Genomic DNA, 26,556 nt, shown 5'->3' on the forward strand with positions numbered 1-26,556 from the left:
TGGTTGTAAGAAACGGCCCACTAATTCTAGCAACTCTAACCCGTTCTTTAAAACCAGAAGTCTATGGCAACTTCGTTTACTAATTTCATTAAGTTGAACAAATGTGAAAACACCAATGTCACAAAGCAGCAGTTGTTTTAGCTACCTTTTCCTCCCCACCTCAAGCCCATCAATAGGAATAAAAACACAAGTGGAAGAGAGTGAAATTAAGAACCACTCCAAGCATTTCTTTCCCCTTCTCCACTGCAACCAGTATTTGAGACCCTTGGAGACTCCTGGTGAGGAGGAGTATCTGGTCCGCAAGTTCTTTCCAAATCCACATAACGAAGCCATTAGCTAACAAAGCACACACAATAAAATGAAATTCTGAAAACGAAGATACCACAGATTTGACCTAGAATCAAGTCTCCTCCCTGCCGTCCCAGGCATCCTCTTCTTTCCACACTTCAGCATTAGAAGACGAGAATAAGCAACAATGGTTACCTCAAAGATCACCAATCCACACTTCCAAAGGCACACAATATGTTCTTGAGTTAGAAACAAGAACTTGAATGTGGTATACAGCTCAAAGAAGTACTGTGCAGTTAGAGCAGCAGAGCATCAGCCTTTATTTTGTGACAAGTTTATTGAACAGTATCCAAGACTTCTTTATAAACAAAAATTGCTAAATAATGCCAAAGTAGGATGTGCTGGCAAAGCTGTGGTCACTGTCAACAGCCCTTTGGCTGTGCTTGAGTTCAAAATTTTGGACTACAGAACTGCCAATAAAACCGCCGAGGTAAATTAACTTACACATGGCAATTGTGTGAGTGGGAAAAGTACTCAGTGATCACCACCAGTAACGTCCCCAAAACACGAACTAGGAGTCATTGTACATGTTCTTCACTCATTTTTCCAGCGCTTTCAAACTGAGTGCATTTTATTTTTATACACTTCATCAATCACAGAATTGAGCAAAAAGGAGTTTGAGTTCGCTTTTGTTTCCTTATGTTTGTGCAGGTGAGCATTTCCACCTAGAACCATGTGTGCTTGCTTACTTCCATATAGGCACGCACTCCTCGATTCTCATCAAGCAGATCAAGACTGACCTTAGCTACACTGAGCATTACTCTCTGTAAGTTTGACATTTCCTAATGCAGCTTTAATTGTCAATGCTTTGACAACTTAAAATAACAAGTCAGGAACTACATTTCACTTAACACTGTTGCATTAAAACAAAACCTACACAGCCACTAGTAATTGTACATCCAGACTAGCATAGACACAGAAACACCTCCAAGTTATGCTTATGAGCTAAATCTGGCACTGGAGTTTTAAAAATTTACAAATTTGCTTATTTATACAATACATTTGTAGGTTTCTCTAATCCTATAAAACCAAAAGAAAAATAAACACTAATAAAAACTTAGGAGAAACAAATTAAACCTAAATAAAATATTCTTTTCCATAAATGTCAAAGTCACCGAAAATAGACAATAAAATTTGCACATGAAGTTGAGAATACCTTGACAGTGTTTACAAACACACTTTGAGCAAAGCTTTACAAAACCTCCATACCATACAAATGAAAAAATTATGTAAATTCAAATCTATACCAAGTCTAGTTCTAGAGAAAATTTGTCTAAGAGATATGAATAGTTTGATAGAACACATTTTCATGGTTACTAAAACAAAAAACCTGAAACTTCAATGCCCAAACAACATAAAACAATATATACTTAGGAATTGGGTCTGCCTCAAACATACAAGCTCAGATTCCAGAGGGCAGAGCATTTAATTACATCCCACAAGCTCTGCTGTGATTAAAGGAAATGCAGAACACAATTCTCTCTGATTTCTACACCAACACTATTTTTCTTTATTTAATGAACAGTGAGAACCAGGGTTTTTTTTTTTTAAAGCATTTATCTAAGATGTAGAAATAACAATGGTTGCAATTGAGTGTATGAAATATTTAATAAGCATGTATGAAAATACAACCAAAATAAATTGTGAGAAAGGATAAAAGATTTTTACCTTCCAACAATCATTTTTTTTTTCTAAAATAAAGATAGTTTCCAATGGAGAAAATAACCTGCAGTTGAAATAAGATGCCCAAAAATAGTTCTGAAGTGTGTATACTCTGTCTTTGGAACGAGAAATGATTACTAAAACTGAACCTCACATAAAAACATATTGCTTTTTGAGGCAGTAGCTATCTGTCAGGTAAATTATGTTTGTGAGTTATCAAGTGATTCACAATGCAGCCACTTCTCAAAGTCTGCACAATCCTATCCCTGAACAAAACCCCCATACTCTCTCTCCTCTAAGACTAGAGTAGTGAACAGGCTTTCCAAACTTTCCACACAAGAGACTGTTGCCACTCTTAACTCTAAAATTACACGACGAAACTTCACTTCAGTGTACCACTCCCTTAGAACACAAAAAAGGCACTACAGAGAAACATACATACATTTGTGTGTGCATATGTATATGTGTGTATACATGCATAGAAACATGTATATATACATACATATATATATATATATAAAATATATATAATGTATGTGAGAAATGCTTAAATGCAGACTTCTCAATGTTGGTGTTTCAAACCAAAGCTACATTATGTGAAAGATACTATTTACTTCCCATTATTATTCATCAACCTCCAATTCTGTATGTTAATGTGAAATGTGAAATAGCTTTCAAGCATTTTAAATTTAAAAAAGAGCCTTAAGTGTCAGTGAACAAGATGTGATAAACCAAATGCTTTTAAGAGAAAGGACATTTAGCCAACCAGAGATTTGCGCATCTGAGTGTCCTGACTGCCAGAAGGAAAGACTATGAAAATGCACAGAGTGACCTCAATTCTCTCTTCTGGCAGCTGCACTTAGACTCGGCATAAAGAATTTTTGTGAACAGACTCATGATCAAACAACTACTCCAAAAGCCTCCAAATGAACAGAATTAACCACACGTCAGCCTATGATCCACCGGAGGGATTTTTCATTCTACAATACTGCTAACAAAACTACCACTTTCAATTTCAGTTTTATATTCCAAGATAGAATGTTCTTTCCTAGAATTCCTTTGTTCCAAAATTCACATAAATTGGGACAAAAACGATTTGCTAAATTAGTCCATCACAGTAAAGTTCAAATCAAACACCTAAACACTGATTACTAAATGGTTTCTGATTTTCATTGTCATCCAAACAATATGAACAAATTTTAACTTACTAAACTAAATAAAACTTGGTGATCAAACCCAATAAGGTCAGCAGAGGACTCCGAAGTTTATTTATGGTAAAAGTCATTTCACACAATCCTAAGTGTGACATGAGAAATCAAAGTTCAGGGTTATTTAGCACAAACCACAAGTGTGGAGTTTTTATATTAGAAATTAATTTAAAGCTAACAAAACAGTTGTACTTATTACAAGTGAGTCAATTAGGCACGCAAGCGGCAACACTGAAGCAGGACCGTCTGTACAGCAGGAGCCCTCGAGAAGCAATAAAGGTACATACAATGAATCCAGATACAGAGACTTTATTCAATTTTAAAAGAAAATAAAGGTTTCAGACAAAGCTTTGACCCTATAACAAAGCAAACATGTCCAACTTTAAATCAAATTGCAAAAGTGGCCAACTTCTACTTGTCAGCACTGGCACGAGCACCCTCCTCGAGCTCTACTCACGTCTCTATTTTCTTCATCCCATGTGGTATAAAAGAAAACCAATCTAGATTCCTTGATAAGCTTTATATGATCGAGTATTACAAACGGTCTCTACTGTACGCCAAAATTGTTTTTGTGTTCTCTCCAGACAGCTTTACTGTAACAAATTGCAATGTGTATTCTGTGAGTTGTAAACAGCCAACCAATGCTCTGTGTTAGAGAAACCAATCTATCTGCAATTGAAACAACCCACAGGTTCTAACTGGACTACTAGGAAAACAATCTGGATGCATTAATCGCAGCAAAAATAAAAAGAAAGATATACCCAATAAAGAACTGATGTGAACGGCTACCCTAGAACGAGTTTTACCTTTCTAGAACCTATAGGCCTATCATTTAAGTCAATGACAGCAGCTGTGGCTTCATCCCGAGATTCAAAGGCCACCATGGCTTCACCTGTAGGCATACCTTTTTCATTGTATTTTAAACATACTGAACCTGGAATTACTTGATAACCATAAAAGAAATCTAAAATTTCATCAATAGATACAGTAAAAGGCATGTTCTGCACCTTAATTATTGTAGGTCCTGGTTTTCCAGAGCTGGCTCCAAAGCCAGGGGGACCCCCAATATGGATCGGCCCAGGCCCAGGCCCAGGCCCAAAGGCTGGAGGCCCACTTAAATGACCAGGAACACTTCCAAGACCAGGGGGTCCATTTCCAAAACCAGGAGGAGCATTTAAACTACCTGGGCCATTTCCAAAGTTCTGAGGAATCCCCCCAAATCCTGATGGCCCACTTATATTATTTGGTGCACCTCCAAAACCTGGAACTTCCAGTCCTAGGCCAGGCAAACCACTATTTCCAACCGAAGGCATAACAGGCCTAACATCACCAAAGGCGCCCCCTAATCCTGGAGGGGGGAGTGGTGGCCCAAAAGCATTGGGCCCACCAAAATTACCAGGGAAGTTAAATGGTGGCCCATTATTGGCCTCCTTTGATCCTACAGTCAAGAAGACATGCTCTTCTCCTCCTGCACTGGGGATGCCAGGACCAGGTATTGCTGGTCCAGGCAGTGCGGGACCGGGTATTGCTGGTCCAGGCATTGCGGGACCAGGCATTGCGGGACCAGGCATTGCGGGACCAGGCATTGAGGGACCAGGCATTGCGGGACCAGGCATTGGGGGACCAGGTATTCCGGCACCAGGTATTCCGGGACCGGGTATTCCGGGACCCGGTATTCCAGGACCGGGCATTCCAGGACCAGGTATTCCGGGACCGGGTATTCCAGGACCGGGTATTCCGGGACCCGGTATTCCAGAGCCAGGCATTCCAGAGCCAGGCATTCCAGAGCCAGGCAACCCAGCAGCAGGCAACCCAGCAGCAGGCAACCCTGCACTAGGCATTCCAGCACTAGGCATTCCAGCACTGGGTATCCCTGCACTGGGTATCCCAGCACTGGGTATCCCAGCAGCGGGCATCCCTGCACTGGGTATCACTGGTACTGCAGGATTACCTGGAACAGGTATCTTTAAGCCCTTTTTCCCTTGGGCTGGGGGGTTTTTCTCAATCTCTCTCATATCTTCTAGGGTAACTATATGAACAAAAGCTTCTCTCCCATTCAGTTTTTTACGGTGTAAGTGTTCAGATTTATGTGCATCGTCTTCAGTTTTAAACTGAACCAATGCTTGCCCTAGACCTTGCCCATTGTTATCAACAAGAACATGTACAGCATTCTCATCCACTGGGATTCCTTCTAGGAACTGAAGAACATCCATCTTGGTAATGCTGAATGGAATGTTTGTTATATGGGCACAGACTTTGGCAGAACTGACTTCCCCCTCCGGATTTAACACCATTTCCCTCTGGTCATAGCTGAAGTTCTGAAGTCGTTTTCGAATCATATCTATCTTTTCTAGCATACCTTTCTTAGTTATTGGATGAACTTGAATAAAGCGATTGCCCATGTACTGTTTATGACGACAGAGAGCAGCCTTATAGTCAGCATCATTCCTGAACTCTACAAAGCCTTCACCAGTTGCTTTCCCATTGGGTCCATAAGCTATATAAATACTATCTTCCACAATATCCAACTTCTTAAAAAAATCAATGACATGTTTGTTTTCTGCTTCAAAGGGTAGCCCTTTTAAGTAAACACAAAAACCAGCCTCATGAGGTGATCTTGATCTTGACCTTTTCTGCCCACTGGGCGATTTTGACCTTGGAAGTGTCTGTGGAGGAGGGTGGGCTTGTCCAGAAGGCCCCATACTTTGCTTAAAAGTGATATGACCTCCAGCAGCTACCCACTGTCTCTCTGTGGCAGGACTGACTTCCACATAGCGTTGAATCATCAGCATTCTGTTCCGTTTCAAAGCTTCAAATGTATCTTGAGGGGAGAGAAACTTAACCAATCCATTCCCATTATTTCGCCCTACATGATCTTTTAACAAATGCACTGCATCAACTCGGAGCCCATGGAAAAACTCTCTGACATCATTTTCCATTGCAGAAAAGGGCATTCCATGAACACTCACATATAGATCATCAGGGTTGATGGGAAGAGACTTCACGCTGCTTTGAGAGTTCATCTGTATAGGGTTAACAGGATTTAATGGACCCAGAAACACAGGGTTCAGATTATTGTTCAGACTTATAGGTGCTCCAGAGCCATTCATTCCAGTAGGTAGAGGTGCCACAGGTGGTGGATTCAAGGGTGGCATGCCTGATATGGGAGGCAATGTGGTCATAGGTGGCACAGAAGGGACTGGGGGAATGGGAGGAACAGGTGGCACAGGAGGCAACGTTGGTACCGGAGGAGGAACTGGTATTGGGGGAATGGATGGCAGCGGTGGCAAAGATGGCATCGATGGGATTGGAGGAATTGGTGGTGGTGGGACTGTGTTCATTGGAGAAGCTGTACTTGGAATGGTTGAGCTGAACGTTGGACTCCCAAAAGAAGTCCCCATACTTGGAGGAGCAGTTCCTACGCTGGCTGTGGAAAACGTTTGTATGCTTTTGTTGCTCTCATGAACAGAAGTGGTAGCAGTTACTACACTTGGCGAAGGATTATTAAAGCTGGGTACTGTTGCTGGCAAGTTTACCCTGCTGCTCATCCCTGAGCTAGGTGGCGGTCCTGATCTACTAGCATTTGCTGGTGGTATATCTAAGTTGGCAGTTTCAAAACGCCTACGACTCAGTTCAATCATATTCTGCATTTCTGTTTTACTACTCAACAACAGTGTTACTTTCGACCCTTTAATTGTACCACCTGTGCGCATCATACCAAGCCTTGCATCTTCATCAGTGGCAAAAACGATGAAAGCCTCACCCAGTTCACCCCCTACAATATGCACGCCCCCATCGGGGATGGTCAATCCAGAGAAGAAGTGGCGAATGTCCATGGTCCCCGCCACAATTGGGAGACCTTGCAAACGGATGACCACAGCCATGCTGCGCTGAAACCAAACACACCTGCAGATGAGAAAAGGCAACGGCCATGTCAGACTCCTCATTATTATACCAAGTTTTTAGTTGCAAGAACGACCGGCTACCACATTATCCCACAAACATTCCCTCAAGCTATCACAAGGTCTTTAATTTAGATAATTCAAAGATCTCAACAATTTCAACTTCCAAAGACTTTCATTTTGGCAACAGTTAGAAGAGGTCCAGTCTAATATTCAAAAGATCCAGGAAAAACTAAGGACAGTAAAGTCACAATAAAAATCATTTAGATCACTAAGCCTCCAGTAAGACAAAATAAATGCGCAAAAATCTACAGGGAATTATGCAAATGATGCATCAAAATTAGTATTTAAAGCTGATTTAGCATCTTTCACATATAAAATTTATAATTTCATAGTTATCAGAGTGATACCTTTTAAGGTTCAATCTCAAAAGCCACAAGAAACAGAAAACTGTAATGTTCCTGGATTACAAATACCTAATGATAAAGTAGGGTCGTCTCAAATGAAGACTGGTGGTGTTTGACTAGCATTCAAACACTGGTCCCCAATTCAATCCTTAGCACAAGAAATCTCAAATGATAACAGATCCCATATTTCATAGTGCAACTTTTCACTATGTTCTATAGTTTTATTAAAAGAAAGAACTATATGGGGCTTGGGAATTTAGCTCAGTGGTAGAGCACTTGCCTAGCAAGCGCAAGGCCCTGGGTTTGGTCCCCAGCTCCGAAAAAAAGGAAAAAAAAAAAAAAAAAAAAAAAAGAAAGAAAGAACTATATGAGGCTGCACAGATGATTCTCTGGTAAGAACTTGCTGTAAGTACAATCACAAGAACATGAGCTCTATTCCCAGTATCCACACGAGCATGACTACCTATGTCTGAAAACCTAGCGGAAGCCTAGTTCCAAGTATACTGAAAGGTACTCAAGATAATAAGGCACAGAATGAATGATAGACGACCTGACATCCTCTTCCAGTCTTTGCCTGTATACACAGACTCACATGTGACCACATACAAACATGCAGGCAGACACACACACACACACACACACACACACACACACACACACACACACACACACACTCCATTTCTCTAGGGCTAGATTTACTATAAACAAAGTTAACACATACTGAGATTCCAAAGAAACACTAAATAGAATTACAAAAAATCTAAGTTAACCTGTATTTATCACCCTAAAGTAGAACCTATTACACCACTATTCGTCATGGCTATTAGACCAAAACTCTAGTCCAATGACTCTATTAAATCTTGCTTTAAAAAAAGACAACTAGAGCCAAATTAGGAGGCCAATTTCTCTGAGTTTGTAGCCATTCTGCTCTATAGAGCTCCAGGTCAGTGAGGGCTTCATAGTAAGATTCAGTCTCAAAGAAACAAATGAACAAAATAGGAGTTGGGAACATAGATCAGTTGGCAGAATGTTTGCCTAGCACTCATAAGGCTCAAGAATCTATCCCCAATACCACAGATGCTCAGAATGGCAGCGAATATCAATTACCCCAGTATTTGAGAAGTTGAGGCAGGAGGATCTTGAATTCAAGAACAAGACCACAAAGTATACAGATTAATGTATAATGCACTATTAGGGCCTCCAACCCAACTTAACTCCTGTTGAATCTCTATTTATATAGCAAAATCTTCTCAAAAAAATAAATAAAAGGGGGAAAGGAAGTGGGCCTCAGTGAGATGGCTTAACTTGCTAATAAATGCTGAAGAGTTCCATCCCTAGGACTCATACACTGAAGAGAATTCTACATACACGCACGCCATATAAATAATCATAATGATGATGATAGTAATAATTGTAATTATAAGGTTCAGCTAGAAAAAAACAACTGAGCAGTTAAGAGTGCATCAGTTTGAGGCCAAGCACCCTCATAGTAGCTCATAAACACTTCTAAGAGATCTAATGTCCTTTCCTGTCCTCTATGGGCACCAAGGCACATACAGTACACACATACATATATAGCAAAATACTCATATATATTAAAAAAAATAATGATGATGAAGATAATAGCAGCAGCAGCACTTGGGAGGCAGAAGTAGACAAATCTGTGGTGACACTCATCTTTGATCCTAGCACCCAGGAGGCAGAGGCGAGCAGATGTCTGAGTCTGAAGACAGTCTGGTCTACAGTGAACTCCAGGCCAGTAGAGCTATACAGTGAGATATTGTCTCAAAACACAAAAAGTAGTAACAAGATGGGCTGGAAATGCAGTTGGTGCTTGCTTGGCATCCATGAGGCTTTGAGTTCAATCCCAGCACCTCATAAACCGGGCATGGAGGCATATACTTGTAATCCTATCATTGGAAATTTAGTTACAGGACGATCAGTTCAAAGTCGTACTTGGCTACCTAACCAATTTAAGGCCAGCCTGAGATACACAGGACTGTTTCAAAAATAGAAGGGGGAATGGAGCAATGTTTCGGTGGTTATGATCACTTGTTTCTACAGTGGACTCAGGTTACGTTTCCAACACCCATGTAGTGGCTTACAACTACATGGTTATTCCACTTCCAGGGGCTCCAACACCTTCTTCTGGCCTTGCCAGATACACATACACATACATGTGGGCAACCACATGAAATGAAGAAATAGCTCAGCAGTTAAGAGCTCAAACTGGGGGCTGGGGATTTAGCTCAGTGGTAGAGTACTTACCTAGGAAGCACAAGGCCCTGGGTTCGTTCCAAGCTCCAAAAAAAAGAACAAAAAAAAAAAAAGCTCAAACTGCTCTTCCAGGGAATCTGAGTTCAGTTCCAAGCACCATGTCAGAAGGCTTAAAGCTGCTTTCTAACTCAAGCTCCAGGAGCTCTAACACTTCTGGTTTGCATAAGCACCTACACTCATGTGCATATACTCACACAAAGATACGCGAACACAGATATTACATCTCCCAGGTGTGAATCTGATTTCAAGATTTCCATTTATTTGTTTGTTTGTTGCTCCTATTGTAGTACCTGGCAGCATCACCCTCTCACTTTTAATTGCTTCTACAACTTTTGTAAAAGAATGGGAACCAAAATTTGGGGATTGGAAAAATGATCATTTGAAACCAATGTGATCAATCAAGTTTTAAATATAAACCTATTAAGCTGGTTCTGAGTGCTCAGGGAAATTTTAATTACTTGAGATCTGGGTTTAATAATTTTTCAAGCTCTAAGACTTACACAAATGGAAGAAATTCTTCAATGTCAAATACTGCATGAACTCCAATTTAATGTAATAAAATCTAATTGTATCAACAATATTATAATTACTACATACAAAATAGGAATATATTGTTTAGTTGATAGTTGTTTTGGTTTTCTTGTTTCTTTGTTTCTCAACACATATTCCCCTTATCTTTTGTTTATTCTGAAATATGTTCTTACTATGTAGCCCTGGACTCACAAAGATCTACCTGCCTGCCTCTGCCTCTGCCTCTGCCTCTGGAGTGCTGGAATTAAAATGTGTGTACCACTACTCTTGGCAGCCTAAAACAACGAAGCTCATCTCACTGTTTAGTACATCTGAAAACATTTCATAAATCAAACACAGCCAAATTATATATCTAGACTCTTCCTTCCTACCTCCTAGAGTTGGGATGTGCTATCCCATATCCAATTTATGTTATACTGCAGATTGAACCAGAGCTTTGTGCTTGTTAAGCATACTCTACCAACTGATTTCATACTCTTACAATTATGTACACATGTAACCAAGAATGATGGACTAACACTAGAAACGGAGCTGGGGTGGGTGAGTGAAGCTTTTTTAGGTATGGTCTGTTTAGAGTCAACAAGAGGGCTGGTAAGAAGGCTCCAGTAACCTGAGTTTGATCCCTGGAGTCCACCAGGGAGAAACAAAACAACTGGCTTCTGTAACCTTCCCTATGACCTCCACGAGTGTGTCACTGCAAGTGCCTTTTCATACAAATACACACACATATACACACACACACACACAACTATTTAAAAAAAAACACACAACAAAGATCATCACCAATAGACCTCTATTTTCTATTTAGCATTGCAATATGGAAGTATATCAGCACATTTCCAAATAACCAAGTCAAACTCACATTCCTCACTGAATCTGAAATATGTTTATGTCCAAATCATGATTGCACTATGGTCAACTTCAAAAAATGTTTCATCACTTTCTATGGGGGTAACATCATAGGTAAGTAAGCAAGGTATTCAACACTTAAGGAAAACATGCTTTAGTTTATAACTAAGAATAAGATAAGAACTTAAAATGGTCCCAAGAACACAAGCCTAAATTACATCCATGTAACTTTCTAAACCATATTGCTAAGAGATTTACTCAAAGTCGGTACAATGAACCCAATGAAAACATCCCAATGATTAATAACCTGCCTAAGATTGCCAACTAGGAAAGGTTGGAGGATTAATAAATCAAGCAGAGTACAGGATCTACTCCCTAAACCCATCTTAAGAAGAAACAGTTATTAGGTTCTGAAAAATATAAAGAACTATCTGTTATTCTGCTACTAAGTACTTAGTTGAAAGCAAATCTTAACCTATCTTGAGTCTAGCTTGGTCCCTCCAACAAAAGGTTAAATTCAATGGCCAAGGTCTAAAATAGTTTGTGCTGCACAAACTATTCCCTAACATCTACCCCTGTATTTCTTAGGACTACAAGTAACCATGCCAAGCACTGGAATCTATCATGCATCATAATGCTATGGAGGATGGCGCACCGGCTTACTACCTAGCAATAAATGTATACATAAATGAAACAGACTCTCAGGAAACAACTATTCATCCCATTCTCATCCCTCAGCAAACACACGCACATACACACGCGCACACAGTTTACTACTACACCTATTTCCATACTGCTTAAGGTCTTGCATTTTATTTTGTATAAAAATGAACCTATTCAAAATCTCTTACCTTGTAAAACAAGAGATGTATTTTCTTAAGAAGTAGAGGCCAAGTCAATCCTGTGGGCAACCAATTAAAACCAACTTTTAGACTGCAATAGAGAATAAATGGAGGCAAAAATCAATGCAGGAAACAACAGGCAGAGGCCACACTGAACTGTACATTACGAAGAAGAGTCTGAAACCAGCAGAGTATTTCATAAGAATGTATAGTTTGTTTTGTTTTTTAAGGAAAGAGACACCAAAATTCCAAACATATTAATTTGATGTTGCTTTCAAGTCTGAAAACCATTCTACCAAGAAAACGTCAAGTAGTTTTATCAAGAATATACCATAAAATAGCCAAAACCTAAATTTAAAAACAGTTCTAAAGCTCAGTTTCAGATGGTCATTGCTTTATCACTTAACATTTACACAATCCAGAAAATTTCTTAAGACTATCAACAAGTTCTCACCAAACTTCTGAAGAAGCACAATAACAATTCCTGGACAAATGCCATCAACATGGACCGTCACAGACAACACTGCAATGCTCTTTCAAACAGATTACCTCTGCACCATATGATAGATCACAAAACACAACTGAAATGCAAGTTTAAACTCTAAGCACTAATCCCACTGGTGTTCAACACATTAAGGGAAATTTCTCTGAATGTAACTCCCAAACGAACTTGTTTAATACAAAGTATCTAAAGCACAAGTGTAACCCAGCACTCCAGAAGCACAAGCTGAAATACTACCAAGTCTAGGACTAGCCTGGGCTACATACTAAGTTCTAAGTCCAACCTAGGCCAACAACAAATCCCTGCCTCAAAAACAAAGTACTTTTCCAGCAAATGTCTTAGTATATAACGATACTTTCCAAACCACACACAGGTAACAGGGTACTTATCTTTCAGGGTAATTTTTTTCCAAACTAGTTAAGTTCTTAACAATTAACAAGCAAAATATATACCAAACAATTAGCCGTATTTATCCTTTAACCGTAATCTCTATGTGTAGAGGTTTCTGCCTGTATTTATCTCTGTATACCATGTCCACACCTGGCGCCCAGAGGCCAAGAGAGAGCTTCAGATTCCTCAGACTGCTATTATAGACAGTGTTAGGCTACCAGGTGTGTACTGAGAAACAAACTCAGCCCCTCTGGAAGAGGAGCCAATGCTCTACCTGCTGAGCCCTCTCTCTAGACCCAGAATTATACTTAAAAGACCATTTTGAAATGCATTTTTAATTTTTAACATTTTGGGGGGCGGGAGTAATACAGCAGTCCCAGACTGAATGTAAACCTAACACATTTTAAGCAAATCTTCTACTACTGAGCTCTACGCTCAGCTCAATATTTTAAATTTATTGTATATACGCTTTATATATGTTAAGTATACTATGTGCAGATGTGCATGTGGAGGTCTGAAGACAATTCTGAAAAGTCGGTTCTCACCCTCTACCATGTGGGTCCTGGGGTTAGAACTCAGACCATTACGACTGGCACCAAGTAGAGTCATATTGTCATCCTATTCTACTTTTTAAATCAGGCAGGTGATCCTCCTGGCTCAAATACACTAATTTATTTGTTTTTGTTTCAGAGACAAGTCTCAGGCAGCCCAACCTAGCTTCAAACTCAGTAAGTAGCTGAGGCTGGCCTTTATTGACCCTCCTATCTCTATCCCTCAAGTGCTATAGGGTACAGGTTTGTGTCAGCATGATCCACTGAAAGGTATGAACTGTTTTGAGGGAAGGTCTTGCTCACATTGTAGCCCATGCTGGCATTACAGGCATGTGCTACCATTTTTAAAAATAGTGACTTAAAAAAAATCTGTGAGCTTCTGGAAATCAGAGGGGACTCTTCAGTCTCAACACTTGCCGTCCTCCACCTTAAGAAAGGCTTCTTTCCTTGTCTTTTTGGCTGCAACACATCAGGTCAGCTGGGCCATGAACGTCTCAGGCTTCTGTGTCTATCACCCAGCTCCCCAGAGGAACACAGCTTGCAGATGTGCACTTCCTTCTTCTTTACATAGAGTCTGGGGATCCTCATGTCCCATTAAACCACTGCCTCAGACAGTCATTTCTAAATTCAGAAAATGAGAAAAAAACCTGCCACTCTCTGGTACTTAGATTAGTAACAGAACTACTTATCTGAATGATTCTCACTTTGTTACTATTCTTTGAGATCAAGTAAGCCACAGTAATAATTTTTATCACTAAAAGGTAAAACAAGGGGCTGGAGAGATGGCTCAGCGGTTAAGAGCACCCGACTGCTCTTCCAGAGGTCATGAGTTCAATTCCCAGCAACCACAGGGTGGCTCACAACCATCTGTAAAGAGATCCGATGCCCTCTTCTGGTGTATCTGAAGACAGCTAGCTACAGTGTACTCATATATAATAAATAATAAATCTTTAAAAAAAAAAAGGTAAAACAAATTTTAAAAAATCCTGTTTTATTCTAAACTTGTCTAATGAACAAAGCAAAAATTCCAAAATCTTAAAAGTACTACACAAAAGTGAGTTTTGCAACAAAAATCCAAGCTTTTAAAAGGCCAGAGCACTACATTAATCCCTTGCCATGTTATATACAAATCTATCCTAATACAAATTTGTACCAACTATCACTGTGTACATGTATATGATGTGTATGTCTATGCACATGTGCCATTCAGCACAGTGTGGAGGTAAGAGAACAACTTTGTGGAGTTCAATTTCTTTCTTCCTTTATGTGGGATCCAGGGACCAAGCTCAAGTCATCCAGACTGGTATGTGCAAGAGCCTTTACCTTCTGAACAACCTAGCCAGCTGTTTCTTGAACTCTCCATTTAGTTACATTTATCTAGTTAGTATATTTGTGTGCCACAGAAGCATAGCATATGTGTGTGTGGAAGGCAGAGGACAACTTGGAGACTCAGTCCTCTCCTTCCCCATGTGGGTCCTAGAGATTGAAACAGGATGGTCAAGCTTGATGGCAGTACCTTCACTCCCACAGAGCATCTCACAGCCTAACCAAACTCTTGATTCTTTTTGCCAGGAGTGGTCCGCTCACCTTCAATCCCAGCACTCAGGCAGAGGCAGTCGGGTCTGAGTCTGAGGCCAGCCGGTCTATAATGAGTTCCAGGACAACTACAGAGAGAAACTCTGTTTCAAAACAAACAGAAACAAAACCTGTATCTAGCAGTTTCTATAACTAGTCACAAAGGGAAATATAAAACAGAAAGTTTGCTTCAAATAAAGTAACAAAAATAATTATTGCAATACTTATCTCTAACTGCACTAGGAGCTAAGAACCAGGGTAAGTTTCTAGTTAATTTTTTGTGCTAAACATCTGGCACCTATTGGAGATTCTAATTTGAAAGGTCTGGCATAGCAGGATGTAGTACTATATTATATTCCCCTAACCTCACTGCTTCAGGAGGCAAGAGGCAGGAAGATACTGGGTTCAAAGTCAGAATGGACTACATAGTGAATTCAAGTCTAGCTAGGATGTAATATAATGAGAGCAGAAAAACCAAGTAGAAACAAAACACAAGGTATGAGCCTGAGCATGTCTCCCACATATTAGAGAACTGAGTTTCCTCACTCTTTTTTCCCTTTCAGACACTAAAAAAGACAAATTTAATTATACTCAAGGTTCCAAACAAGAACAGTAAGGAAAATTCTTATTACATTAAGAAATGTTGAAAGCCCAGCTGATCTCGGCCACCGTGTAGTTTAATTTTCGTGTTCAACTTACAGTACAGACTCAATCTGCAGACAAGAAACACCATCAGCACCCACACCAAGGAAAGGTGTGCGCATCAAGGCTACAGACCAGCGTTATTTTTAACCACAGCTCTTCCTTCAAAATAAGACAGATGGAGACTGAAATCTACAGCATTTTTGTTTCAAATCTCACTTTGTAAAGACCAGTAATTTTTATTAGCTCAAAAAATTATGTATTATTATCATGTTTGGATGTTCTGCCTAGATGCTGTATATCTGTGCATCACATGCACACAATACTGGTAGAGGCCAGAAAGAGGGTATCACATCATCTGGAACTGGCGTTACAGATGGCTGTGGGCTGCCATTTAAGTTCTGGGATTGAACCCTGGTGGTTTGGAAGACATCCAGTGTTCTTAATTGCTGAGACATTTCTCTAGCCCCCAAAGCACAAACTAACAGAAGCAGTGCTTTTTTCCTAGAGTCTGCTTATTCTTACGTGTTAAAATGTGAGCTAAAATCTAATTGAACGCAAGATCCCAAATTTAAAAATCTATCCTGCTGGGGCTGGAGAGATGGCTCAGCGGTTAAGAGCACTGACTGCTCTTCCAGAGGTCCTGAGTTCAATTCCCAGCAACCACATGGTGGCTCACAACCATCTGTAATGAGATCTGATGCCCTCTTCTGGTGTGTCTGAAGACAGTGATAGTGTCCTTACCTACATACATAAAATAAATAAATAAATAAATATCTTTAAAATAAAAAAAAAAAAAACCCTGCTCACCTGAATTTCTGGCAAACTTTGGAAGGACATGACTAAAACAATTCTATTTAAAAAAAAAAAAATGCGGTACTGGAGAGTTGGCTCAGCAGTTAAGAGCACTGACTGCTCTTCCAGCAACCACATGGTAGCTCACGACCATCTAGAAGGGGATCCAATACACTTTTCTGGTGTGTGTCTGAAGACAGCTGCAGTGTACTCACATAAATAAAAAGAATAAAAAAAAAAAAAAAAGCTGGAGAAATGGCTCAGTGGTTAAGAGCACCAAGTGCTCTTCTAGATGTCCTGAGTTCAAATCCCAACAACCACATGGTGGCTCACAACCACCTGTAATAAGATCTGATGCCCTCTTCTGGTGTGTCTGAAGACAACTACTGTGTACTTATATATAATAAATAAATCTTAAAAAAAAAAAAAAAAGTAGATAGGGGAAGCCTACACACCTTTAATCCCAGCACTCAAGGAGGCAGAGGAAGGCAGACCTATGAATTTAAGGCTATCTTGATTTACAGAATACCAGGACATCGAGGGCTACCCAGAGAAACGCTATCTCAAAAAATGAAAACACAAAGTATTGACCCAAATGTGGCTGTTTGTCTTTAAGTCCAAAGCATGGAGGCAGGGGCAGGCAGATCTCTGGGGTTTGAAGCCAGCCTTGTTCCAGGATAGCCAGGAGCAGGCAATAAGACCCTGTCTCAAAAGAAAATAAAAAATAAAAATAGGAGCTGGAGAGATGGCTCAGTGGTTAAGAGCACTGTCTGCTCTTCCAGAGGTTCTGAGTTCAATTCCCAGCAACCACATGGTGGCTCACAACCATCTATAATCAGGTCTGGTGCCCTCTTCTGGCCTGCAGGTGCATACATGCAGACAGAAAGCTGTATGATGTATACATAATAAATAAATAAATGTAAAATAAAAATAAAAATAAAAAATAGGTACTGTGGCTAGACACTGCATGTGTAATGCTAGCACTTAAAGAGGCAGAGGGACAAAGAGTAAGAGTTTGAGGTTGGTCTGGACTACAACAGAGTCTTATAAACATATTTTAATCTACATATAAAATATAAGCAAGGAGAAAATTGGCCACTAATCCACAGATTTAATTCAGAAGACCTAAAACAAGCTTGCTCATTTAGCATATTTTCCACTTCATTTCCTAAAAAAGATATTGCTTCAGCACAGCAGAAATCAGATACAAACATTAAGTATTTGCATATTAACAAGATACTTATTTTACTAGCCATTCCAATTATTTGAAACTTCCAAGTAAAATGTCCATCAACAAACCTTTTAGTCACAAAGAGAAGGCATGAGCTAAAACCCCAGCATTTCCACTCTTTACCTGGCAGTAAACACTGAGAAAGTAAACTCTCATTTTGCAGAGTCATCAACCTTTACTTGACAGGAATCAGGGTAAGCAGAAACAAAAATCCCAACAACCCCTGAAATGTTCACCTCAGAGACCAGCAACAAAGCCTCTATTACAATGGGCACAATGTTATCAGCAGTGTAATCCCATCACCAAGAAATCATGAAACCACAGCTTCATCCCCTTGAATTTGTCCCCATCACAAAGTAAAACACACTTCCAATCCTGGGACTATCCTTATGAATACATTTTTCTGACACTGATATCACGTTAACTTCTCATTTAGTACTCAGGCAGCAAATCAAGACATTTGTAAATAAGATGTTCCTCCTGCCAAAGAATTTTAATATTGTTATCATTGATACCAACAAAAATACCCTTTTTATTCATTTATACTTCAAAATAAAAATATTACTTCTAGCCTAACTAACCACATCTACTTTCACTAGTTTTCAATCTTAAAGCTGGCTTTAAACTTAAAACTCTGCAAACCAAAGGCACACAGGTAGTTGGTAGTGAAGCTGCTAGAACTACAAGTGAAATTGTTTTTCTTTTTAGCCTAAAACAGAATTTTTAGTGAGCATTCATTTTTTTGAGTATTCATTAAGAATATGTAGAATAGAGGGCTGGAGAATCTGCTCAGTGGTTGAGATCAGTGCTATTCAGAGGATCCATGTCGACTCCCAGCACCCACATGGCAGCTCACAACCTTCTTTAACTCCAGTTGCAGGGATCTGACACCCTCTTCTGGCTCTGATGACACCAGGCATGAATACAGGAAAAATACCCACACACTTAAAAAAACTGTAGGCTAGGTTTTAGATTTCCCAGTGGACCATGCATTTTAGGGGGAGACTTAGAAATTAGTATACAATGTGCAACTAATTACTAACAACATTTTCAGAAAAACAATCACTTATTCAAACTAAATATCAAAAGCCAACTGTTACCAGTGACTCCATCAGTTTAAGAGTTCGATGTCAGCCTAAGCTACAAGATCCTATGGTCAATGAGGAACAAACAACCAAACCTCCAAGAATCAAGCTGTGCAGCATCTCTATGCAAACTTAGGTGGGGCTGTCATGACTGGCAATAATGTCTAACATCTGGCCCACAGTATAAAACAGAAGTATAATGAAGTTTTACACCTAAAAACTGTACCAAGGAGTCCCAAACTTTCAATATTCAGTCAATCAAAACATTCAACATGTCACAAAAAGTAAAAGAAGCCTAAAGTCTATTGCTAGTAGCCTAGAGCAGTAACCACCACATCGGTTTGATGTTCACAGATCTGAACATAAAATTATACATTACAATCCACAGTGACCGACATTTAATCAAGCATAAGGTGATATAAAAATGTAACACGTTTTGATAAACTACCCAATACACACTACGCACAGCCTTGTGAACTCACCTAAACACAAACATTTCATTTCCTTCAAAAATTATATTCGAAGTTATGTGAACATTCTATACAACCACTTTCTACTAATCCAAAAGTCTCCATCTCATTAAAAGCAGCAAGTTTCAAAAACAGGTATATCAGTCTTATTTACCTATTTTTTAATATTTTTGTAGGATTTTTTTTCCAACTGCAAACACTCTTTAACACTTTAACAGTACACAGTGGTTAACAAGATCCCAGACAATTTTTGTTTCTAAGACTGAAGTTCTCCAAAAACTGCACCTTAAACTATCCAAAAAGCTCAGCTGCCATCCTAGCTTTTCCCCACCAGGTTATAGAATTGATTCGCATCAACTTAAATCTTAAAAGCACCCAATAAAATGGTTTCTGCCAACTGCACACATTAGGTCATCTCTGAATTTAGGAGCCAAGAAGGCTTTAGGACCCAGAATACTTCTGCAACACAGCCTGTAATTCTCTACTTTATCTACCAGAATGAATGAATCTTTAGCACTTGGATTAACCCTAAATAGATCACATGAGACTCCTTATAACTTTCACTATAAAACACACACACATACTTGGTTCACGGGCACCCCAACCCGCTACATTAGTCCATACTGCAATACTAACCTGTAGATCCTTAAATGCCTTCTCTTCTATTTTACGCGGCTGCAATGTAGCGCCAACCTCAAGACAGTAAACTATCTAAGGCACCTACCCTCCTTCCTCCCTGTAACTCCCAAAGGTGCGGTAAAGGTGCTGCAGACAATGGCCCTTCCTTATTTGGGAAACAAGGACCAGCCATCCTATCTATAATTCTCCAAGACTTCATCCCTCTCCTACCTACAGGGCGGCTCCAATTACCTAGACTCCTTAGGAAACCTTTCCTCCTCAGCGGTGGACCTAGGAAACACTTCGCTACAACTCCTTGCACCTTCAGGCGACCAGTTCCCGGCCTCCCAAGAGACCTTCCTTCCCCTAGGTGTGTCTCTAGGTAGTCCCCTTTTGCAGGTCATAGGCCACTGGGACCTCTTCACTTTGGGGCAGAGGTGAGTTAAAACCTCGTTCCCGCTTAAAGCCAACGATGTCTTCCCCATTCTGCGTGCAGGCGTTTACACCGCAATCCCCCAACCCCGTAGTTCGCAGGCCGCGAGGCCACCAAGTGCTGGCCGCTTCCCCTCTCAGGACCACCGGGATGTCCCCGCTAAGGCCCCACTCCCACTTCGGCACGCAGACTCCACCTCTCGCATCCTCGGAGACCGCGGAGCGTGAACAGCGCCCCAGGACCCCCGCGGCCCCGCCGCGACCCTTTGTGTAGGGCGCTCGCGGCCGCGGGCTCCGAGGCCTGGGAAGGCCCCGCCCCGAGGCACCAAGGAGGCGGCTCGAGCCCCGCACAGCCCCGCCCGTTCCGGGGCTGCGGGAGTCTTACCGGGGAGAGCTTGCGCGGCACCAGAACCCAGACCCGAGTTACCCCCCGCGCGAGTGCCTCAGCCCTGCGGCCGACAGCCCCAGCCCGAACGGCTTTCCCGGAGCCCACTGCAGCCAACACCTCCGCTGCCGCTTCACAAAATGGCCGCCCGCCCGCTCCGCGTTCCCAGAGTGGGCGGAGCGCCGCTACCGACGTCACCTGGTGGGAGACGCAGGCGCGCTGAGGTTTCGGAGTGGGGAGGGGGAAACTTTGGAAGTTGCAGGTATTTGGCTAAACCCGGCTTTTTAATTGCTGTTTGCAGAGTCCGGCCTGAAGCTATTGTCCAAGGTTCGCTGCAGAGCTTTTGTACAGGTTCCTTTGGCTTTTAGAGCCCCCGTGAAAGTGTGCCTACACTGCAGAACTGTCTTCAGGATTAAACGCACCACCAAGCAAAAGGTCCTGTTTTGTTTTGTTTTTTTTTGGCTATTGAAAATATTTTGCCTTGGGGTGGAGAAAAGGCTCAAAGGATAAAAGCTCATACTGCTCTTCACGAAGTCTTGAGCTGCTCACAACCTCAAGTAACTCGGGCCTCAAATCTGACGCCCTCCTCTGGCCTCTGAAGACATCTTCACTCATGTGCACAAACTCTTACACAGAGACATTAATAAAATTAAAATGAAAATAGATATAAATATAAAGAACAAATATAAAAAGAAGGAAAATGTCTTTTTTTAAAGATTTATTCATTTTTTATATATAAGTACACTGTAGCTGTCTTCAGATACACCAGAAGAGGGCATCGAATCTCTTTTTTTTTTCTTTTTTTCGGAGCTGGGGACCGAACCCAGGGCCTTGTGCTTGCTAGGCAAGCGCTCTACCACTGAGCTAAATCCCCAACCCCCGGCATCGGATCTCTTTACAGATGGTTGTGAGCCACCATGTGGTTGCTGGGAACTGAACTCAGGACCTCTGGAAGAGTAGTCGGGTGCTCTTAACCGCTGAGCCATCTCTCCAGCCCGGAAAATGTCTTTTAATCTCTCCTGGCCGCCCATATAATCCCTGGTATCTGATTATACCTGAAGTCCTAGGCTGCACCAGACTATGCCGCCTGTGCAGGAGGAAGGGGGTGATTGGGGAGGTTGGGGGGGGGGGGGGGGAGACAGAGAGAAAAAGATCTCCTTTCCTGGGTCTAAGCTTATCATAGCCACTATTCCCTAAGATCGGGATCAAAAGCCTATGTCTTCCATTCCAGATTAAAAGTCCAAGTGAGGGCTAGAGAGATGGCTCAGCGGTTAAGAGCACTGACTGCTCTCCCAGAGATCCTGAGTTCAATTCCCAGAAACCACATGGTGGCTCACAACCGTCTGTAATGGGATGCTCTCTTCTGAAGTGTCTGAAGAGAACTACAGTGTACTAACATATAAATAAAATAAATAAGTCTTAAAAAAAAAGTCCAAGTGAAATCAATAACCCAATAATAATAATAATAAAATAATAATAATAATGCCTAATATTCTTTGTTCAATGGCAAACGAATAAACATTAAGCTTAGGCTGGGTGGGATCTTGCTGCAAAGTCACCACTCCCTTAATCTCTTTATCTCCTTGAGCACAGGATTCAGCCCCATTTCACTACCTGGTGCTCCTTTATAACTCTAACTATACATTTTATATTTTTTCCTTTCTAAGCTTGCTATGCTTGTTCAAAAGCCTCTACATGAGTCTTACCCAGAGAACAAAGCCTCTGTTGGACTTTTTTGTAAATGTAATTAATATAAATCTCTTTTACCTTAGCCTCAGGCAGATTCTTCAGACAAGGGCAAAAAGCACCATATTCTTCACTAAAATATCACAAGAACAGTCTCTAGGCCACATATTGAAATTCTTCTCCACTGAAACCTCTTGGGCCAGGCCTACCACCCTCAGCACCAATGTCATCCATGTTACTACTAGGATGTCCCAGTAAGCACCACGTAAACCAAACCATGCTTCCCAAATCGAATTCCTCCCAACAAAAGCATGATCGAGCCTATCACAGCAACACTCCGTGCAAAATACTGACTTCTGCATTAATTAGGGTTTTCCAGCTGTGAACAGACACCATGACCAAGGCAACTCTTATGAGGACAGCATTTAATTGTGGCTAACTTACATTTTCAGAAGTCAATCCATTAACATAATGAAAGGAAGCATGGCAGCATCTAGGCAGACACGGTGCTGTAGAAAGAGCTGAGTGTTCTACATCTTGTTCTGATGGGAACCAGAAGACTGACATTTGCACATGGGCGGAGCTTTGAGCTCCCCCCAACCCCCACAGTGACACACTTCTTCCAACAGGGTCACACCTACTACAACAAGGCCACACCTCCAAATAGTGCCATTCCCTGGGCCAAGCATACACAAATCACCACATGGTCCAAGTGGTAGAGCAGCCTGCATAGCAGCCTGAACCTGTTGAAGAGCCTTCTCCTGTTCCAGGCCCTAGACAAAGCTAGTAGCTTTCTGAGTCATTTAGTATATGAGGCTCAGTAACACACCCAAGTGAGGACTGTGCTGTCTCCAGAATCCAAATAGATCTACTAAACTTTGTGCTTCTTTCTTGGTGGTGACAAAGACCAGGTGCAATAAGTTATCCTTCACCTTAGAAACATTACCTCTGCATGCCCCACACCACTGGACTCCTAAGAATTTCAATGAGGTAGATGATCCTTGACTTTTGGTTGGATTTATTTTCCATCCTCTGATACACATACATGTTACAAATGAGTACAAAGTGGCAGCAACCTCCTGCTCACATGGTCCCAGCAGCATAATGTCATCAATATAGAGCACCAATGACTATTTTATGAAGAGACAGATGATCAAGATCCCTTCTTACTAAGTTTATGACACAGGACATGAGAGTTAATACATCCTTGAGGTAAAACTGTAAATGTATACTGCTGGCCTTGCCAACTGAAAGCAAATTGCTTCTGGTGGTCCTTATGGACAGGTACTGAGAAGAAGGCATTCGCTAGGTCAATAGCTGCATACCAGGTACAGGGAGATGTGTTAGTTTGCTCAAGTCACGGAACTACATCTGGTACAGCAGCTGCAATGGGAGTTACTACCTGGTTTAGTGTTCGATAGTCAACCGTCATTCTCCATGATCCACCTGTCTTCTGCACTGGCCAAATAGGAGAGTTAGAGGGAGATGTGGTGGGAACCACCACCCCTTCATCTTTCAAGTCCTTGATGGTGGCAGTAATTTCTACATTTCCTCCAGGAATACGATACTGTTTTTTGATTCACTATTTTCTTTGGCAGAAGCAACTCTAAAAACTCCCATTTAGCCTTTCCAACCATAATAGCCCTCACTCCACAGGTCAGGGGACCAATGTAAGAATTCTGCCAACTTCTAAGTATATCTATCCCATTTATACATTCTGGAACTGGGGATATGACCCACAGGATGTGTTCTGGGACCTACTGGACCTACCAAGAGTTAGACATCAGTCAAAACTCCATTAATCATCTGGTCCTCATAAGTTCTCACTTTAACTGATGGGCAAAAATGATGCTTGGGATCTCTTGGGATCAGTGTCAGTTCAGAACCAGTAACCAATAGATACTGGAAAGTCTAACTGTTTCCTTTCCCCCAGTGTACAGTTGCCCTTGTAAAAGGCCGTAGGTCCCTCTGGGGAGGAACTGGAGAAAGGCTAACAAGTAAAACTGCCAGCTGTCTTATCAAGGTTGCTCCTCAGGGGAGCCTGGCCACCACTTCATTCAAAGGGTTCATTCAAGGGGTTCTGGGACTGCAAACTGGCTCAAGTCTGGAAATTGATTCATTGGCCGAGATTGCCTTTTGCCATGATCCAATGTAGCCTTCCTTTCATTTGTTTAAGAACTTGTATGCTTATACAGATCAAACAGAAATGAGGTAGTGGCCCAGATTAAAGGTATGCCTCAAGATCTGGATTAAAAGTGTGTGTGTCTTCCAGCGTCAAGATCTAGATCAGAACTTGTGTCTTCTGGCCTCAAGATCTAGGTCACAGGTGTACCTACCATTTCCGAACTCTATTCCAGATATAGTCAAGTTGATGTCACAAATAATAATAACAATAATAATAATAGTAATAAAAGCAAAACTACAGACCTATGCATTAAGGAGGCAGAGGCCTGGTCTACATAACAAGTTACAGGGAAGCCAGTATTATATACTGACAGCCTGTCTCAAAAAGCAAACATGAAACCTACCCTTTACATATACATACCTGTATCTTTATGTGTGTGCATATATAACTATAAACAATAAAGTAATAAGGATTCAGCCTAGCATTTCAGGCATGCATCGGCATGTATCAGCTGGTCTTTTTTTTTTTAAAGATTTATTCATTTATTATATTATATAAGTAGCTGTCTTCAGATACGCCAGAAGAGGGCATCAGATCTCATTACAGATGGTTGTGAGTCACCATGTGGTTGCTGGGAATTGAACTCAGGACCTCTGGAAGAGCAGTCAGTGCTCTTAACCGCTGAGCCATCTCTCCAGCCCTCAGCTGGTCTTTATAACTAAGTTACCCCACCACATCTCTTGTGTATGTAGCTGTGTGTGCAAGGATATGAGCAAGTGTGTGTGTGTATCTGTTGTGTTCATGTGTTTGGAGGCCGGAAGTCAATGTCAGGTGTCTTCCTTGGTCCTTTTCCACCTTATTTTTTAATACAAGGTCTCTCAGTGAAGTTCACTGAAGGAGCTTGCCAGTTTGGCTTTATTGGCTGGTCAGAAAGCTGCAGGGGCCGAGTATTTCCTCCTCCCTAGCTAACGCTAGGTGGAAGGCTGCAAGCATGAAATCATGAGGTGAATTCTATGCAAATAATCTCTGAAGCAACTACACTCAAAAGGAAGTAAACCGGGAGCAGACACGGTGGTACACACCTTTAATCCCGGAAATGGAACTTCTGTTGACTAGGTTGGCACGGAACTCAGATTGCTAGCCTCTGCCTCCTGAGTGCTGAGATAAGAGTATACTCACTCCTCCATGTTCCATTTGAACGCATTCAACATAAAAAGACTTTTTTTTTTTTTTTTTTTTTTTTGCTTCTTTACAGGACTGGGCACTGAACTCAGAGTGCCTAACCTTAAAAACTTTAATTTGTTTGTATTTTTAGGGACCGACCACAGCAAGATGGTTCCATAGTAAGAGGACTTGTTGCCTTTCCAGCACTATCATGGAGGCTCTCAACCATCCAACTCCAACTGCAGGGAATCCAAAGCTCTCTTCTGACGTCTGAGAGCACATGGTGCACACAAGGTGCACATATATAGATACATACAGACAGAATACTAACACACATGAAATGACTCTGTAACATACATTTTTTTTTCTTTTCTTTTTTTTGGAGCTGGGGACCAAACCCAGGGCCTTGTGCTTGCTAGGCAAGCGCTCTACCGCTGAGCTAAATCCCCAACCCCTGTAACATACATTTTTAAAAATGGATGAACACCTAAAAGCACTTGCTGCCCTTCCAGACAACATAAGTTTGATTTCTAGTACCCACCCACATTGACCAACTCACAAGGCACTGCCAGCTCCAGAGGAGCCAATGCCTCTGGGTCCTGGGAGCACCTGCATTCACAGGCACAGACACACGTGCATAGTGTAAGAAAAAGCAGGAAAAAAGGCAATTGAAAAATGAAATCAAAGAGATCTGCCAACAGCTTTTTAAAATATGAAGAGTATATTAAAATAAAAAGTTGTTTCTTTTGTTTTTATTTTTTAACAATTTATTTATGTATATGAGTACACTGTGCTGGGATTAAAGGCGTGTGCCATGCAGCCGCCTGACTTTTCTGGGTTTTCTATCTCAGGCTCTTTCTGCTCCTTTCTCTCTAGCTC

The 26,556-nt window shown here is 41.2% G+C and overlaps 3 protein-coding genes across 4 annotated transcripts in view; 1 reads left to right on the top strand and 2 right to left on the bottom strand.

Moving 5' to 3' along the window:
• Positions 1-20,844, bottom strand: part of Cpne1 (copine 1) — a 42,388-nt gene extending 21,544 nt beyond the window's left edge. The window contains 2 exon segments of the mRNA NM_001256465.3: positions 12,036-12,117; positions 20,703-20,844. The gene's annotated coding sequence lies outside the window, so the exon portion shown is untranslated.
• Rbm12 (RNA binding motif protein 12) lies at positions 585-20,844 on the bottom strand. 2 transcript variants are annotated; one of them, NM_001037657.2, is given in 3 exon segments: positions 585-7,124; positions 12,036-12,085; positions 20,703-20,844. In NM_001037657.2, a coding segment is annotated over 1 exon segment (3,099 nt). In that variant the 5' UTR covers positions 7,103-7,124; positions 12,036-12,085; positions 20,703-20,844; the 3' UTR covers positions 585-4,003.
• On the top strand, positions 20,588-26,432 carry LOC147995770 (uncharacterized). The gene is made up of 3 exons (XM_087655265.1): positions 20,588-20,903; positions 21,004-21,137; positions 25,829-26,432. Exons 1-3 carry the CDS (start codon positions 20,843-20,845, stop codon positions 25,949-25,951), a joined length of 318 nt encoding a protein of 105 aa, XP_087511391.1. The 5' UTR covers positions 20,588-20,842; the 3' UTR covers positions 25,952-26,432.
• The last annotated feature ends 124 nt before the right edge of the window (positions 26,433-26,556 follow it).

The sequence above is a fragment of the Rattus norvegicus genome, chromosome 3 (assembly GCF_021556685.1).
Source record: "Rattus norvegicus strain SHRSP/BbbUtx chromosome 3, alternate assembly SHRSP_T2T, whole genome shotgun sequence".
Lineage (NCBI taxonomy): Eukaryota > Metazoa > Chordata > Mammalia > Rodentia > Muridae > Rattus > Rattus norvegicus.